General features: G+C 37.1%; 1 protein-coding gene across 5 annotated transcripts in view; it reads left to right on the top strand.

Moving 5' to 3' along the window:
- The window catches only part of SAMD12 (sterile alpha motif domain containing 12), a 604,883-nt gene that overhangs the window by 125,880 nt on the left and 460,967 nt on the right, over positions 1–18,036 (top strand). For all 5 annotated transcript variants that reach the window (XM_069081255.1, XM_069081256.1, XM_069081254.1 and 2 more), the window contains one exon: positions 6,524–6,702. In XM_069081255.1, the coding sequence (XP_068937356.1) occupies positions 6,524–6,702 (179 nt within the window). The remainder of the gene's footprint in view (positions 1–6,523; positions 6,703–18,036) is intronic.

Raw genomic sequence — 18,036 nt, forward strand, 5'->3', positions numbered from 1 at the left:
GGACGGAGTCAAGATAGCGGAGTAGAAGCAGGACCTACATGTGGCTCCAGCTTCCACCTTCCCCAATTCATGTAAAAGGGGACTCTAAACAAACTTTGGAGCTGTAGAACCCACAAAATGACACAGAGAAGCTAACTTTCCGCTGAGGACCGCTGGGCAGGCCAGGAGGAATCAGCCAGCTCAGTGCTGTGGGAACAGCCCCAGGGTGAGCCTGACAAGCCGCCGCGCTGGAGGGACTCCAGATCACCAGCCGCTGTGGCTGTTTCCAGAATTATCAACACATAGATGCTAAGGACAAAGTAAGAGGTCAGTGCAGTGCAGACTTTGGGACTCGGTAGTTGGGAGTGCATAGGATTTTGCCCCCGGGGTGAGAAGCACGTGGCAGCTTTAGCTCCTGGCCTGCAGATTGTAGGGGAACCAAGTGACCAGTCTGAGGGGTAACACTCTTGCTTTAACCTGCTTGGATCTGGATTGCAGTATAGGGTGGAGATCCTGGGTTGTGTGTCCAGCTTCCCAGAGTGTGTGGAGGCTTCAGAGAGAGCACCCAACTAATACCTCCGGCAGCTGAGAAAACCCCAACTTTTGGGATGGAAGCTCCCCTGTCTGGTAGCAGAGACCTATTGTGGCAAAAGCCCAGGGGTCAAGTGACTGAGGGATGACATGACCAGGCAAAGGAAAGAAAGCAAACAGAAGATTCCAACATTAGACTCCTATTTTGGGGACAGAAAGGATTAAAGCATGGAATAGGAGAAAGACAGTGAAATCAGAACTCCTGCACCAAAAGCTTCAAAAGAAAATACGAGCTGGTTACAGGCCATAGAGGACCTTAAGAAGATAAGAGAAGTGGAGGAAAAAATGGGAAGAGAAATTAGATTGATGCAAGAAAATTACGAAATGAGAGTCCACAGCCTGACTGAGGAAAATAACACCTTAAAAAATAGACTAACTCAAATGGCAAAAGAGGCCCAAAAAGGCAATGAGGAGAAGAATACCTTAAAAAACCAAATTTGCCACATGGAAAAAGAATCTCAAAAGCTCACTGAAGAGAATCATTTCTTCAGAATTAGATTGGAGCAAATGGAAGCTAATGACTTTATGAGAAATCAAGATCCTGTTAAACAGATCCAAACAAATGAAAGAATAGAAGGCAATGTGAAATATCTCATGGGAAAAACCACTGACCTGGAAAATAGATCCGGGAGAGATAATTTAAAAATTATTGGACTACCTGAAAGCCATCATCAAAGAAAGAACTTAGAAATCATCCTCCAAGACATTCTCAAGGAAAACCGCCCTGATATTCTAGAACCAGAGGGCAAAATAGAGGTTGAAAGAATCACCTCATCACCTCCTGAAAAAGATCCCAGAAAGAAAACTTCTAGGAATATTATAATCAGATTCAGAAATCCCCAGATCAAGGAGAGAATATTACAAGCAGCCAGGAAGAAACAATTTGAATATTATGGAAACACAATCAAGGTAACACAGGATCTGGCAGCTTCTAAACTGAGTGATTGAAGGGCTTGGAATGTGATATTCTGGAGGTCAAAGGAGTTGGGATTATAACCAAGAATCACCTACCCAGCAAAATTGAGTATTGTGTTTCAGGGGAAAATATGGTCATTCAGTGGAATAGAGGACTTTTAAGCATTCTTGATGAAAAAACCAGAATTGAATAGAAAATTTGACATTCAGATACAAGAAGCAAGAGAAGCATGAGAAGGTAAACAGGGAAAAGAAATCATAAGGAACTTATCAAAGTTGAACTATTTACAGTCCTACCTGGAAAAATGATGATTGTAACTTATGAAACTTTTCTCAGTATGAGAATAGTTTAAGGGAATAGAAATGTGTGTATATGTATGTATACATACATATATATGTCTATATATGAGGGTATATGGGCATATGAATACATATGTGAATGTGGGTATAGATGTTTACAGGTATACATAGATAGAGGGCACGGGACCAATTTAATAGGAAGGGATGATACTTAAAAAGTGAAATTAAGAGGTGAGAGAGGAATATAATGAGAGGAGATGGGGAGAGACGGAATGGGGTAAACTATTTCATATAGAAGAGGCAAGGGAAAATGGTTTCAATGGAGGGGAAGAATAGGAAAGCAAAAGGGATGGGTCAACCTTATTCTCATTGAATTTGACCTGGGGAGGGAATGAAATACACACTAAATAGGGTATCTCACCCTACAGGATAATAGGGGGGAAGGGGGTGATGAAAGGGAGGGCAAGATGGGGGGGAGGGAAGCACCCACTTTTGAAAAAGTATGGGATCAAAGCAGAGAATAGAACAAGTGGGAGGTGGGATAGGAGGGAGGGAAATATAGTCAGTCTTTTACAATATATCTACTATGTTAATGTTTTGCATTAGCTACACATATACAACCTATACTGACCTGCTTATCTTCCCAGTAAGAGTGGGTGACAAGGGAAGAAGGGAATGAATCTGGAATTCAAAATTTTAAAATCAAATGTTTAAATATATATATTATTGTTAATACTATATATACATATATAGTATTATGTGTTTATGTATATATATGTCTATGAATATATACGTATATGTATGTATGTGTATATATATACATATATATATATATATATACACACACACACACACACACACACACAGGCACTGGGGTATAGAGATCCACCATGCCCTACTGAAAAAGTCGAAAGGGGTATGGGAGAAAATATGGGAGAGAGCAGATTGGAGGAGGGGATATCCTGTGGGACTGCTATTTTGGGGCAGAGTGTAGGGGGAAAATGGGGAGAAATTTTGTAACTCAAAATCTGTTGGAAATGAATGATGTAAATCAGAAGCTAATAAAGCATTTGAAAAATGAAAAAATATGGCTTCTCTTATAATTTGGCTATCTATGCATATATATATATAATCTTGTGTTTCATAATTATCTCCATCTAGAAATATGAGGAGCAACATGTACTTTTTCAAGTTCCCATAAGAATAATACATCTTTATTTAAAAAATTAGTCCATAAAAGGAAAGCTTTTTGCAAAATTGTGTAATGATAGAAGGAAAGAACAGACGATATATACATATATATAATTGTGGATCACCATGACTTTCTCATGCCCTGGTATGTTCAATCAGTAAACATTTATTATCTGTTATATGCCAGGCATGTACTAAGCTCTGGAAACATAAAAAGAGGCAAAAGACTGTCTGCTTGCTTTCAGGGACCCCGCAACAAAAACAAGCCAAAAAAAATGTCCAAATAAGCTACAGATAAAATAAATAGGAGATAGAGATAATACATTATGAAAAGTAGTTGAGAAAGACTACTTATAGAAGATGGGATTTTAGTTGAGACTTAAAGAAACTCAGGGAACCCAGGAGTCTGAAATAAGGAAGGGCAGCATTCCAGTAATAAAGGACAGCTAGAGAATATGTCCAGAGTCGAGATTAAATTTCTTATTTCTTTAACAGCAAGGAGGCCAGTATCACTGGATTGCATAGTTTCTTGTTATTTTTCAGTCATTTCAGTCATGTCTGACTCTTTGTGACCCCACTTGGGGTTTTCTTGGCAAAGATACTAGAGTGGTTTGCCATTTCCCTCTCTAGCTCCTTTTAGAGAGGAGGAAACTGAGGCAAACAGGGTCAAGTGACTGTCCCATGACTGCATAGCTAGTAAGTGTCAGAGGCCAGATTTGGACTCAGGAAGAGTTGTCTTCCTCACTCCAGACTTGGCATTCTGTCTATTGTGCCACCTATCTGCCCTACCTAGCATGGTATTTGGAATATAATAAATGATTGATTCTCAGAATCTGGCTTGATGGAATAGGCTCTTATGTTGAGCGCACTGAGAGGTATGCCCTATAGCCTCAATAATCTTTCCAAAGTACGATTGTGATCATATTGTTCCTCTAATTAACCTTTAGTGGCTCCCCATTGCTCCACACCTTGGAATTTAAGGACCTCCATAATCCAGCCTAATATTTACCACTCTTCTTCAGTCAGTTAACCAATAAGCATTTCTTAAGGACCTGATATGTGCCAGGTACTCTACTAGGCACTAGGGATACAAAGATAAAAGTGAAAACATTTCTTACTCTCATGTAACTTAGAATTTTAAAAGGGGAGACAATCCACCTATGTAGAAGTATGTGTAGAATTTTTCAAAATAGATAAAAGGTGACTTGTAAGGGAAAGTACTAGCAGGAGGGGAGGGAGGAAATCATGAAAGACCTCATGTAGCAGTTGACTCTCTCTCTCTATACATATATATATGTATAGTATTTTTTCAATTATGTATAAAGAGAATTTTAACATTAATTTTTTAAAAAATTGTGAGTTCCAGGGGTGGCGAGGTGGTACAGTGAATGGAGTACCAGCCTTGGAATCACGAGGGTTCAAATCTGGCCTCAGACACTTAACACTTACTAGCTGTGTGACCTTGGGCAAGTCAACCCCAATTGTCCTTCCTTCCCCCTTCCAAAAAGCAAAAAAAAAATTTTGAATTCCAAATTTTCTCTCTTCTCCCCTATCCACCCCTTCCCTGAAACAGTAAACAATTTGATTTAAGTTATGTATGTACAGTCATGTAAAACATACTTAACTGTTAGTCATGTTATGAGAGAAGAAACAGACTAAAAGAGAAAAAAAATAAATTAAAATAGTATAAGTTGATGTGCATTCAGACTCCATAGTTCTTTCTCTGGATGTGAATAGCATTCTCTATCATAAATCCTTTGAAATTGTCTTGGATCATTGTATTGCTGAGAAGAGCTAAATTATTCATAGTTGGTCATAGCACAATGTTGCTGTTACTGTATACAGTGTTCTCCTGGTTCTGTACACTTCACTTTGTATCATCTCATGTAAGTCTTTCCAGATTTTTCTGAAATCATCCTGTTTGTCATTTCTTATAGCACAGTAGTATCCCATTGTATTCATATACCACACCTTGTTCATCCATTCCCCCAGTTGATGGTTATCCCCTCAATTTCCAGTTCTTTGCCACCACAAAAAGAGCTGCTCTAAATATTTTTGTACATGTAGGTCCTTTCCCCTTTTTTAATGAACTTTTTTAGTCACAGACCTACTAGTGGTATTGGTGGATCAAAGGATGTGGACAGTTTGATTATAGTCAAACTATTTTGATTATATTATTTGATTATAGTCACTTTGGGCATAGTTCCAAATGGCTCTCCAGGATGGTTGGATAAGTTCACAACTCCACAGAAGGTAACTCTTGAATGTTGAAAGAAACTAGGGATCTTAAGAGAGGGAAGTGAGAACAAAGTGTATTCTAGGCATGGGCTATAGCCTGAGCAAATGCACAGTGATAGAGATTGAGTGTCACATTTTGAGAATAATGAGATCATTTTAGCAGGATAAGTGTGGATTGCAGAGTAGTTATGTACAAAAAACCTGGAAAGAGGTTGGAATCATGTTGTGAAGGTCTTTAAACCTTGAAGAGAGAGTTTTAATTTGATGTTGAAGACAATGAAGTTCATTTGGGTAGGTAGAGTGAGATACTGGAACATTCTCTATGTTCTTGTGTTAACTTTGCTCTGGTCACCAGCACATGAAATGGTCTTTCCACATCTTCAGTTCCATCCATTGATGTCTCTTTTAGAGTCTTGATACAGATGGTTGACTCCTCCAAGAAGTCTTTCCTGGCCCTCCCCTTCTGCCATGCCCATGTGCCTCCTCTCCATTTCTTAGAACATTTGTCTTACATGTCCTTTTTGAACTTTTTTCACTCTCCTTTCCATCATAGTTGTGGACTTCTAGTCCATTCCCACTTTTCATTAAATTGTAAATTTTGGAGAATAGGATCTTCATATTGATGTATGAAGCTTTAGAGCTGGAAGCGATCTCTCAGATGCCATCAAATCCAATCTCTCCTCATTTTATAACTAAGGACATGGAGGCTCAAAGAGATTTAAGTGACTTGCCCTTTGTCAAACAGACAGGATTTAACCAAGGTCTTCTGACTCTAAAATCCATCATTCTTTCTACTTTGTTACATATGGCCATGCCCATCTTTTATCCCAGATCTTTGCACATGGTAGATACTTAACATGGAGTTGTCTAATTGAATGGGTTACTCTGGAATAAAAAGCTGGATTTTTTTTCCCGGAATAATAAAGAAGTAAACCAACTTCCGTAGTACCAGAATAAGGGTGGGAGAAATGCTCCAACAACTGTCACTGTCCCTAAGAATAATGGATTGCTTTGAGATATGGCATATTCCATCTCACCAGTCTGTAAGCAGAGCCTGGATGGCCACTTTCATATTGGCTGTAGAAAATATTCCTTCTAAGTTATAGGTGGAGCGAGTGGCTTCTGAAGTCCTCTGAAATGCCTCTGAACTTCTGTGGTTCCTTAACATTATACCAAATACAGTTTCTGAGGTTCTGTCAGCTCTCAGCCTGGCACCTTTCTGCTGTTGCTTCATGAAATGCTCTTTATCTCCAGAGACACTTCTGATATGATTTGTTTACTGAGCTATATCTGTTATTTTCCCCCTCAGCTATCCATTGCAGTCTGAATCCAAATGGTATTGATCACTCTGTCCATGCAGAAGGTATTAACCAGCAAATTGAAGGCGAAGGCATTGAATCTCAAGCCGTTAAGAACAAAACTACCCAGAAATCACCTGACCTGAAAGAAACACCTAAGCGACAACAGATTGAGGCAGAGGCATCTAAGGTAAGGAATAATACAACTTATTGAGGCAATACATGAACTGCAATTGTCTAAAAAATTTATGTCAGCCCAGGAATAGGAAAGGACAATTGGAATACTGACTAGCTAAGATCTTGTTTGGGTTTTATTATGAAAGAAAATTCTCTTTATAGTTGGATTATTAGTCTATATTTGCAGTGTTTTTGGTTCAAAAAGCATTTTATTTACATTATCTCATTTGATCCTTATAACAGACTCTGTGAGGTAGGTAAATGCAAGTATCTTATTTTAAGGATGAAGAAACTGAGAGGGTTAGTGATTTACTGAAGATCTTGTTGTTTATAAATGGCAGAACTAGGACCAGTATTCATTCTTTAAATTTATTTTATTGCAAAACAATAAAAAAAATTAGTGTTTTTGTTTCCTCTTATATATCATTTCCATTTCCTGATATATATATATACATACAAACATATATACACATATATATCTATATATAATCACTTCCCCACCCAATTGATCTTTTTCTTGTGACAAAAACCTCAGAAGCAAACTAAGTGACTGAAAACTAAAAAGCTGCTACTAACAGTATGCTGCCACATTCCTCCCCTGTGATCCTCTACTTTTTTTATTTTTGGAGGGCAATTGGGGTTAAGTGACTTGCCCAAGGTCACACAGCTAGTAAGTGTTAAGTGTCTGAGGCTGGATTTGAACTCAGGTCCTCCTGACTCCAGTGCTGGTGCTCTATTCATTATGCCACCTAGCTGCCCCCGATCCTCTACTTTTCTTTCAAGAGGAGGGAAATATATTTCATCACCTATTCTGGACAGGACTGGTCACTGCAGTTCATTTGAATTTAGCTAACTTATAGAGGTTTTCTATGAACAGTATTAAGGTCAGCATACATAATATTCTCCTAATTATGCTTCAGTTTGTCCTTTAGTTCTTTCCATGAGACCTTTGATTCATAGATTAGTTTAAAATACCAAGCCTTCATATGACAGTAATAGTAATAAATATGTAAGTAATATAGTAAAATTAAGTAAGAAGATATGAAAATCTTGACCAAAGATGGGACTTGACTAGGAAATAGGAAGTAAGAAATTTAGAAATTTGTGGAAATTAAAATAGTTCATCATTTACTAACATGTACCAATAAAAGTTGAAAATAAAGCAATGAATGGTATTAGCATTTGATTTGAATGTGACAATTGAATTATAATAGAGCATTAGACAAGTGTTCCATGATTAATTCTCGAGTTTGGATATCGATTCAGTGATGCCTATTTGAGGGATGCTGTACATAATTTGAGAGAAAAGGATTTACCAGGCAATTCTTGAACACAGGAAGCATCCCAGACAGGTTACACCCCAGCATTAGTTTCATCAGTTCTCAGCAGCAGTCATGGCTCTGTAGGGAATCTGTTTGTCTCTGAAATAATTGAAGCTGTTGTTAGGATGTAAGGTTGCACATCCCACCTTCCAGGTGCTAATATTCTCAAATAGATTCGTGATCTCATTGATTGAGGAATTCCCTTCAATGATGTATGTGATAACCTGTCCACGCCTGACCATCCTTTGTGAATCTCACCTGTGTTCTCCTAGAAGTTCATCACAGGAGCCAACCAACATGCTGGGGACCTTTGTCCATTTCCACATGCGTACCAGTGAACACTTTAGCGATCCACCTGTCATCTCTCACCTTTACCATGGGACTAGCCCCTCTTCTTGTTCTTTTGTACAGAATGATAACAATCCTTTACTTCTACTCTTCTTTGTTGGTTACATGTTGCGGCCTGCTCACCTCTCTTTCTTCTCCCCACTCTGCAATACTCCTCTTTAGTACTTTGGAGGCAGTGGTATTCCAGGTCTTCCTGCTATACAAAAAACCTCAACAAGATTTCTGTATTAAAAAGATAGGCCTTTGCTGTTATGGAGAGGTTGAGGTTAGTAAATGTGCTTTTTCAGTTGCCTAAAAGTCATCCAACTCACTCTTCCTTTTTTAACTCTGGGTCCATATATATTATCTCTCCCAGAAAAACATACCATTGGAAAAGCTCTATAAGGTGTTAGTGATGATAAATTGCTACAGTCTAACCTTTGTTATTCTCATATGGATTATCTCAAGGGATTATCATATACAGAATGATTTTTTTGCCCCCCTGAGTAGATTCTTCAAATGAGATATTTGTCAAGCTCTTAGCACATTGCTTGACATATAAGCAATATAAATGCTTATTCCTCTCCCTGTCCCTTCTTGGTTACTATTTCCCATTGTTGGGTGATGTTATCTGGTCAGTTGTCCAAATAAGCTAATGCTTAACATTTGTGCAAATATTTGTGCAAATAGAAAACAAAAATGAGATCACTTGGCTGCCAAATTAATTCATTAATTGAGGTGAGAACAGTTTTCCAAACCTAACAGAAAATATTTTTGTATCATTAATTGTTTTGAATTATTAGCACTAGTACTTCCATGCATCAGCTTGGATAATTAGAATGGGCTTTATTAAAATTTTAGTTTCTTGTTCATGAGAAATGTTACTGGCTAGCCAATAGAAGTAGATAGTTATACATGACACCTTAGATGTGAAGAATGAGCCATATAAGATATTAGCTAGTGGTCCTTCAAGTTTTATTTTTTAAATAGAATAGAATATGAAAGCTTTGCTTTCCTCCTCTCAAAATTTCTGTAGGATGAAGAATTAATAAAGTTTTAATGTAATAGGCCCTAAAAGTTCTTCAATTTCCTAAGAGCCTTCTACAACAAAGAAGATAGATGGAGTTTTGTTCAAATGGCATCCTTAAGATGAGCAGCTAAAACAGATTAAAAATTGTAATGAATGAATAAATTAGCCATTGATTAGTTCTTTTTCTAATCCCATTCCAAAATTAAATATATTCCTATCATTAGTAGTAATATTAATAGCTAGTGATTTGATTGAGGTTTGATATGAGGTTATTTGCAAATTATTGAATACTTTCTATGTGGTTGACATGTTAAATTGTTCCTAAGTTTAATATTTAGGCACTGCTTTTCTTTTTCTAGGTACTTTGATATTCATTTTGTTTAAAGTGAAGTTCATTTAGATTTAGTAGACTTTCATTCAGAAACAAAAATGTTGCTACAAAACTTCTTTATGATGTCTATAAACTAGAAAAATTCACTCAAAAAATATTCTATGTTGCCTTTTAGGATGGAGGAAGTCATTTTTAATACTGCCTGAAATTCCAGGGTAGTTTTCAGTGGAAGACCTAATTAGAACTCATAGCAGATAGTATAATCTTTCCACCTCTGTTGAATTTGTGTATAGTTACTGTAGTCAAAGATGCCCAGGTTAACATAAGGAACGTCATATTTTGCATGATGGAAAGTATAGGTGTGTCAGTTAACACACTGTATGAGTAGATCCTATGCCAGGGTCAATATGAACTCATTTTGTTCACAGACTTAGAACATCTTAAATCTGTTTTCTTCTGTTGTATGTATGTATATCACAATTAGGATGGTTTGTGACCTAAATAACTAAGCCCCAAGTGATATAAGTTGAGCTGACTTGAATGACTGTAAACTTGCCTAGAGATCATTTAAATAAAGTTGCTGACCATCAATTTGTATATTTTAAAATTGCTTCATGCTTTCTGGGCTATAAGGTAATTTTAGTTGCCTTAACCTCATGTCAGTGCTCCAATCCTAATAAAATTTAAGAAACATCATGGTATAATGGGAAATGAACTGAATTTGGTGTCAGAAGACATTTTCCAATGACAGCCCTGCTGTTTGCTCCCTGTGCCTTGGGCAAGTAACTAAGTCCTTCTGGACCTCATTTTCTTCAACTATAATTTTTCTAAACCCATGATAAATGTAAGCATTGTACATCTTTTAAAACACAAGATGACCCAGACCATGTGGTGGATAGAGGTTTGGACAAATCAGGAGGTCCTGAATTTGAATCTAAGAATGTGTCTCTAGCAATGTCATTCAGGACAAATCACTTAACTAGCCTTAATTTCCTAATAAATGGGGATAATACTAGCACTTACCTCATAGGGTTGTGGTGGAAATAGAATAATAAAGTGCTTTTCACACTTTAAAATGCCACTGACATTTTAGTTATTAGTATTATTGTTATAATTTGCCATTCATGAAACTTTTCCTCAGTTCCCTCATCTGTAAATTGAGGAGGTTGCAATGGAGGAAGGAAAATCATGGAAGTCTTCCTAGGACTTGATTTGAACTTTGGACAGGTAAGATTCATAAGAGAAGTGAGGATAAAAGGCATCCCAGCTTGGGACAGGCAAAGGGATAATGGTGCAAAGGCAAGGAGGTGAGAATGTTCAAGGTAATTTTGGGGAATGGTGAGGAAACCCATATAGATGTCAGGAGATATTGGCAGTGTGGAGGACCTTGAGTGTCAGACTTAAGAACTGTGCCTCTTTTCAGTCTATTTGGGCATCTGATTGGTTATGCAACTTCCATTTCTTGATAGCATTTAAGTGCACAGTTATCTAGTACTAAAAGTGGGTTTGCTGAAGGTCTTGTGATTGAAACTTCAGCTGGGAAATAGAAAACTGTTGAGTTCCACTCTGGAGATATAAATTGATTGTTCATTTATATTGACAGCAGATATCCTCAGCATATTTCCAATATGCAAAAGTGACAGGTAATAATACTCACTTTTTCCCTTATATTTTTTGTGATGATCAAAATCCATGAATATTATAGAGAAGGAAGTGATGGTGAAAGTGAAGTCATTGGGTTATGTGTGCACCTGCCCCAGATGTAGCCTTCTGTGTTTGTTTGCCCAAATAGTAACATGTAAGCATAGAATGAAGGATCTCATTATTTATTGAAAAAGAAATCTAGTTCCTGAGTCAGTATTGTTAAGCTGAGAACTAGGTAACTCTGTAGGCAAAGGAGGTCATTAAAATTTTGCAGGTATGTTTTTATTTTCTCAAATAAAATCAGGTAAGTTCTTGTTTTATGCATTTAGGGAAAGAAATGTGGTGATGCTAATAACTTTTAAAACAGCAGATAATTAAGCAATTCTTGTTGGGGTTGCATTTTCTGACTCTTTGGGAACATTCTTAATTAGCATTACTTAAGCATTCTTAATTAGCCGCATCCTGAATTTAAACTGTATGGATATGATTGCAGGGATTGGGGGATAAGCCAGCCTGGGATAAAAGTTTTGTCAGAGATAATCCACATAGGGATAATTGAGAGTTGACTGTAGGGAAGCTGGTCTGTGCTTACTTTTCTTTTCTCAGGTATCATTCCTTGGTATTATAAATAGCTGAAGCCTTAGGGATATATTCTTAGACAAAAATTTACCTAGCACATGCTGACTCTGTGTTTAATCATTGGCTGCCCACTTAAGCCACTGGACAAATTCACCCAGTCCCAACCAGTAGCTCCTGTTGATTGACTTGTGGTCCACATACAACAATAGAATTCCCCACACAGATAGGCCATCTTCTCATGTCACCAAATCAGTTAACTGGAATCAAAGAGAAGAGATATAAACTGTATATAAATATACAGAGTATATTTACATATAAAAATATTTATCTATAAATAAAGAAGGTAGACAGAACAGGGTTCTAGTTTCTATAAAGTTTTCACCTAATGCCATCTTTCTTTTTTAAAAATATTTTTGTTGAAATATTTTGTTTTTACATACTTAAATCTCATGCTTTCCCTTTTCCAGAGAACCATCTCTTATTATAAATAATTTTTAAAAGAAGATAGAAAAATGTAATTAGGAAAACCCATTAATATATGGGAGAAATATTAAAATATACTCAGTGTTCTAACTAGTGAACCTCTTACCTCTACAAAGGAGTGTAGGGCTTTTTTAGGATTATGCTTAGTAATTTTTGTGATATTCATTTTTAATTGTTTTGTTATTGTTCTTTTCCATTTATGTTGTTTTTGTCATTGTATATTTTTTTCCCTTGGCTTTGTCTACTTCAGTTTGTTTCAGTTCATGTAAAATTTCCATGTTTCTCTCTGTCTATCATATTCAATATATCTTATAGTACATGTAATATCAGATTATATTCATATACTACAATTTATTGAGTCATTCCCAAATTGGTGGGTTTCTATCTTGTTTCCAAAAAAGTGGTAAATATTTTGGTGTACATGAGGAAATGTGATATTATTTTTTTAAATTTACAATGGATATTTATTTAAAATATTTAAGCAAGTAAAAAAAATACAAATATTTCTCCTCAACAACTTTGGGGCATACTGTCTTCCAACCCATGTTGGTCCCTGGGGAGAGCTGGCTCACCATTGGCCCAGTATCTACATAACATTGTTTTCCATCATAACTGCTGCATAAATCCTTGTCTCAATGACTTCTGGGCTGGGTCCCAAAGGTCACTCTTGCTTTATTTGGGCATCAATGCTAGACTTGCTACAAAATTGGGCGTGGACTTCATCTCTCAAATTCTTGAAGGCTACTTTCCTAACCTTTCAAAACATGCAAAATCTGAACCTACAAATGGAACTCTTTCACTTAGAACCAATGAGGCAAACAAAAGACCTTATGACCATTTAATGGGGCCATGCAGCCCAAGACCTCTCCCTTTATAGCATCATTTCTTGCTTTATATCTCAGTAGAAGAATAAAACAGAGAGAGCACCCAGAAATGCAGAAAGGTTGACATGCATTCTTTCATCAAATGAGCATAGCATTTGGCATGCAAGGCCTTAATAATATAGGTAGCCAGTACAAATTTTGATGAGAGTTCTTAGCTTTTCTGTGAACCATGTACTCTTTTAATAATTTGATGAAACCTATGCATTCCTTCTTAGAATTAGTGATTATAAATGCAGATAGTAAAATATATAAAATTGCAATGGAAATGAATTATATCGAAATACAATGATCAAAATATTAAAAAAATAATATAGCCAAGTTTATGGAGTTGAAGTTAAGGACCTTTGATCGAGAGAGAGACAGAAACAGAGAGAGACAGAGAGAGAGAATTTATTAAGTGCTAGCTCCATGCTAAGGGTCACCAGATTACCCTAAGAGATATGTTGTTCCTTTCGGCTATGACAGGCTAGGTTGGTGGTCTTCAGCTGAAAGAGCCCCATGTCCCCCTATTTCTTCCATAGTAGGCCTCTGTTATTACTGTGCTTCTTCCAGCGTCTGTGACACTGGCCTTTGCTTCCTCACCATCCAGGGCAGGCAGGTGTGGCTCCACTGCCTAACTGCAGTCCTCTTATTTACCATGTGCCATTCTTGCTTCCTGGGTAGGCATTACTTACATTACTTACTGGAGATCCTGTTTAGTCTGACACTTACCTTTTATCTACGGCTCCAGTTTATAATAGTGAATAGGAGATATTAACCCAATTACTCTCCATGTGGCCTGAGGTAAAGCATTTAATATTTCGGAGTTGCTTGGAAAATGGAGATGCTTATAGCTGCCTGGCTATATTCATGGGGTTGTCGTGAGAACCAGATATAATAATGCATGCAAAAGGGCTATTGTGTATTCTTGTCAGAATATGACAAGCACTCAATAAATGTTTTTTAAATTAAATTAATCCAGAATTAAGATGAGATAAATATAAATTCAAAGCCAAAGGAATTGGAGCTTGGGTGAAAAGTTGAGGCAATGCAACTTGACCTTGATTGAGTCAGAGTGCTCTAATAACTTCAAAAGATTCTAGGGAAATTTGAGGTTAGTATGATTTAATTCTTGGCTATGTGTAACCCTCAGCTTTGGGAGTGATCCTGTTCCCTAACCAATTCTGTCCACCCAATATAATATCACCAAAGAGATGAAAAAATATAATGTATGAAAACTGCATTGAGCACACACTTTGTTAGAACCGTCAGGGGAATAAGAACAGAATGCTGGCAAAAAGAGGCGTGTTAGAATGACTTCATGCTGTGTGCATTCCAGGGCCGGAGTGTTTGAACACTGAGCACTATGACAAATTTAGTAAGACAATACAATAAACCCAATTTCTTTTTTTAAAGAGATGCATTTATGAACTGCAGTGTTAGGCTATGAACAGTATCATAACTAGAGAGAGATAGCTTTGCTTCAAAAGCCTCCAGTGATCCTCCTACCTCTAAACTTCATCTAATCTATATTCTCTGTGTTACAGGTGAGGAAATAAAGACCCAGAGAGATTGTATCCTGCCATGGGTAAAATAACTATTTAGTATCATAGCCCAGAAAAAAACCAACTCAGCTCATGGCTAGGTGGTGTAGTGAACAGAGCACTGGGTCTGGACTCAGGAAGACATGAGTTCAAATGTGGCCTCAGACAAGTGTCTAAGTCACTCAATCTCTGTTTGCCTGAGTTTCCTCGTTTGTAAAATGGGGATAATAACGCGATTTTCACCCAACCTTGTTCTGAGAATCAAATGAGATAATAATTGTAAAGTGCTTTACACAATGCCTGGCACCATTGTAAATCCTATAGAAAGGTGAGCTATTCTCCTTATATTTTTTCCATCCTACCATTCTAGGGAGTTTTCATTACTTGGGATTGTTTTTCTGATGGCTCTTTTTCACAGGTTTTCTGTGATGCCTGGAAGGTATTCCATATTTGCCACTACCTTTTAGAATTTATACTGTCTTTCAAATTTCTACTCAGTTGCCAGCTTCTGCATCCCCTGAGATGTTAATACTTCCCATTGCCCCCAAATTTGCTTCCTGTTTATTTTATGTGTATTGATCTATACATAGGTTGTCTTCCATATAGACGGAAAGCTCCTGGGGGGCAGGAACATTTTCATTTTTTGGCCTTTGTATCCCTAGTGCTAAACCAATGCATGTTGATAGATTGATAGAGTTATGTGAAAATACAGTTTCTGCCTTTTTGAAACTGCAAAATGAAAATAGGAAATGAACTGTCAGGTGAGGAGATATAACCAATATTTTTTATAGGAAAGCTGACTCCCAGAAACTTCAGATCATTAAAAAGCAACCAAAAAGGCCAGTTAGCTAATTATTTTCTCTTTCATCTTACCCTTAAATACCTGAATGAGAATGCCTTTTACTTTTATTTGGGGTTTTTGCCAAGGTTTTGTAGCTTGTAGGAGAAAATAAGAATTCTAACCACCTGTCTTACCCAGAAACATTTATAGATGTTATACCATTACTGACCTGTAGAGTCAAATTTGTCTTGTTGATGCAATTATAAGAGAATATCTACTATAGTTTAGGGATTGGTAGAAAGATCACTGGGTTTTGGATTCCAAGTGTTATCTCTGCTAGCTCTCTGGGCCTTGATTTCCTCTTCTACAAAATCAGGGTGTTGGACTAGTTTATCTGATCTCTAAGGTTCCTCCTAGTCTGAATAGCCTCTGATTCTATGACCTATGACTATCCTAGACCTATGCACATGCTAATCATTTTTGTTGCTCAGTCACATACAACTTTGGACCCCATCTGGGGTTTTCTTGGCATTTCCTTCTCCAGATTATTTTACAGATGAGGAAACTGAGGCAAACACGATTAAGTGACCTGCCCAGGGTCACACACCTAGTAAGTGTCTGAGGCTGGATTTGAACTCAAGGAAATGAACTTTGCCAACTTCAGCCCTGGTGTTCAATCTGCTATGCCACCCAACTGCTAGTAATTTAACAGAATATAAATGATGTGACTACAGTCCTGACTTTCCTCAGGGACTTCCTCTACAATACCCCTTCAGTGGGTACCTTGATTCCTTCCCTCTCTCTCCTTTACCCTACCCAACTTCCTTTTATATGTTGCCTTCCCTCATTAGAAAGTAACCTACTTGAGGACAGGGGCTGTCTTTTTGTGTGTTTATATTTGTATTCCTAGCACATCACATAGTACCTAACACACAATGAACATTTAATAAATGCATGTTGATCTGGCTTTGCTACCTTTCTATTATTCAAGCAAAGGTTCTTCATTTGGTATCCATGGATCCCCATTGAGGTCCATGAAGTTGGATGACAAAAATATTTTGACAATTGTATTTCAGTGTAATTGACATATTTTACGCATTTAAAAACTATTATTCTGAGAAGAGGTCAATAGACTTTATCACATTGACAGATGGGGTCTTGACACAAAAAAAGATTAAGAATCCTCCTGTAGAAGAAATATCACTAGATTTAGTGTCTGAAGAGCTAGGTTAGAATATTGGTTTTCCAATTTATGACCCCATGTGACCTTGGGTAAGTCACTTTAACCCTATGGGCTTCAGTTCCCTCATTTACAAAATGGGAAGGGATATGTGTGTGTGTGTGTGTGTGTGTGTTTGCACATGGGTGACTAGATTGAATGATCCATGGGCTCCATTTCATATTTGAATCCTATTAGCCTATCACCTTCACTTAGCTTCATATTCAGCTCAAATAAGTGGTATTCTCAAGGTTTAGAGAAGAAAAAAAAGAAAAGTGGCCTTATTCTATAACCAGGCTAGGGACCTTCAACTCAAAATATTTTAATGAATTAATATATTGATTAAATATGATCCTAATGTACCAAAAATGTTACTTTTTTTCTAGAGCTGACAATTTGAGAATGATATTCAAATACTGATTTCCACAGTTTTTATAGTTATTTTTTCCTTTTTACATTTAGATGCCACCTAGCAGTTTCATTATTAAGTGTTTAAATGTTACAAACTGAAGTCTTCTGTTTTAGCAGTGATCTCTGTCTTCAGGTCAACTCAGCAAATGTGAATCAGGTGCCTTATGAACGCAGAGTACTAAGGTAGATATTGGGAGCTACAGAGTTTAGATAAGGTGTGATCCTTGCCCTCCTAGACCATAACGATAACAATAGCTGACATTTATAAACTGTCTGAATGTTTGCAGAGTACTTTTGATATGTTATCTCATGCAGCCTAGTGGGAGGATATTGCCCATTTATAACTAAAATACACTTTTTTTTTCTTGGAATTGAGCTGATTTCAGTGGTATAAGGAACCTCTCTTTTCCATGCAGATTCACAATTGCTTTGAAGCTCATTCAGAGAGTTGGTTGGGAATACTGGGAAATGATATGACTTACCCAGGGTCAAACAGTTAGTGTATATCAGAAACAAACTTTCTATATATAGTCTGCCATGCTTTCTCTTTCTACCATACCAAAAGAGTAGGTGTATGAGAGAGGTGTAAAACAGTGATCTCTGAGTTCAGTGGCACAAGGGTGAGTTTACTGATGATTTGGGGTGGGAATCAGTGAACACTTTACAGAAGAAACAACATTTGCCTGGACCTTCAAGCAAATTGGAGGAAACAACATCCAGAACATAGAGAACTGCTTCAATTAAGCAACCAAAAAAACACTTATTAAGTGTTTACTATAGGCCCGGCACTGTGCTTGCTAGGTACAGGGGATA

The sequence above is a fragment of the Petaurus breviceps genome, unplaced genomic scaffold, assembly GCF_028583685.1.
Source record: "Petaurus breviceps papuanus isolate PSGF00001 unplaced genomic scaffold, PetGlider_PUasm1.0 98, whole genome shotgun sequence".
Taxonomy (NCBI): Eukaryota; Metazoa; Chordata; class Mammalia; order Diprotodontia; family Petauridae; genus Petaurus; species Petaurus breviceps.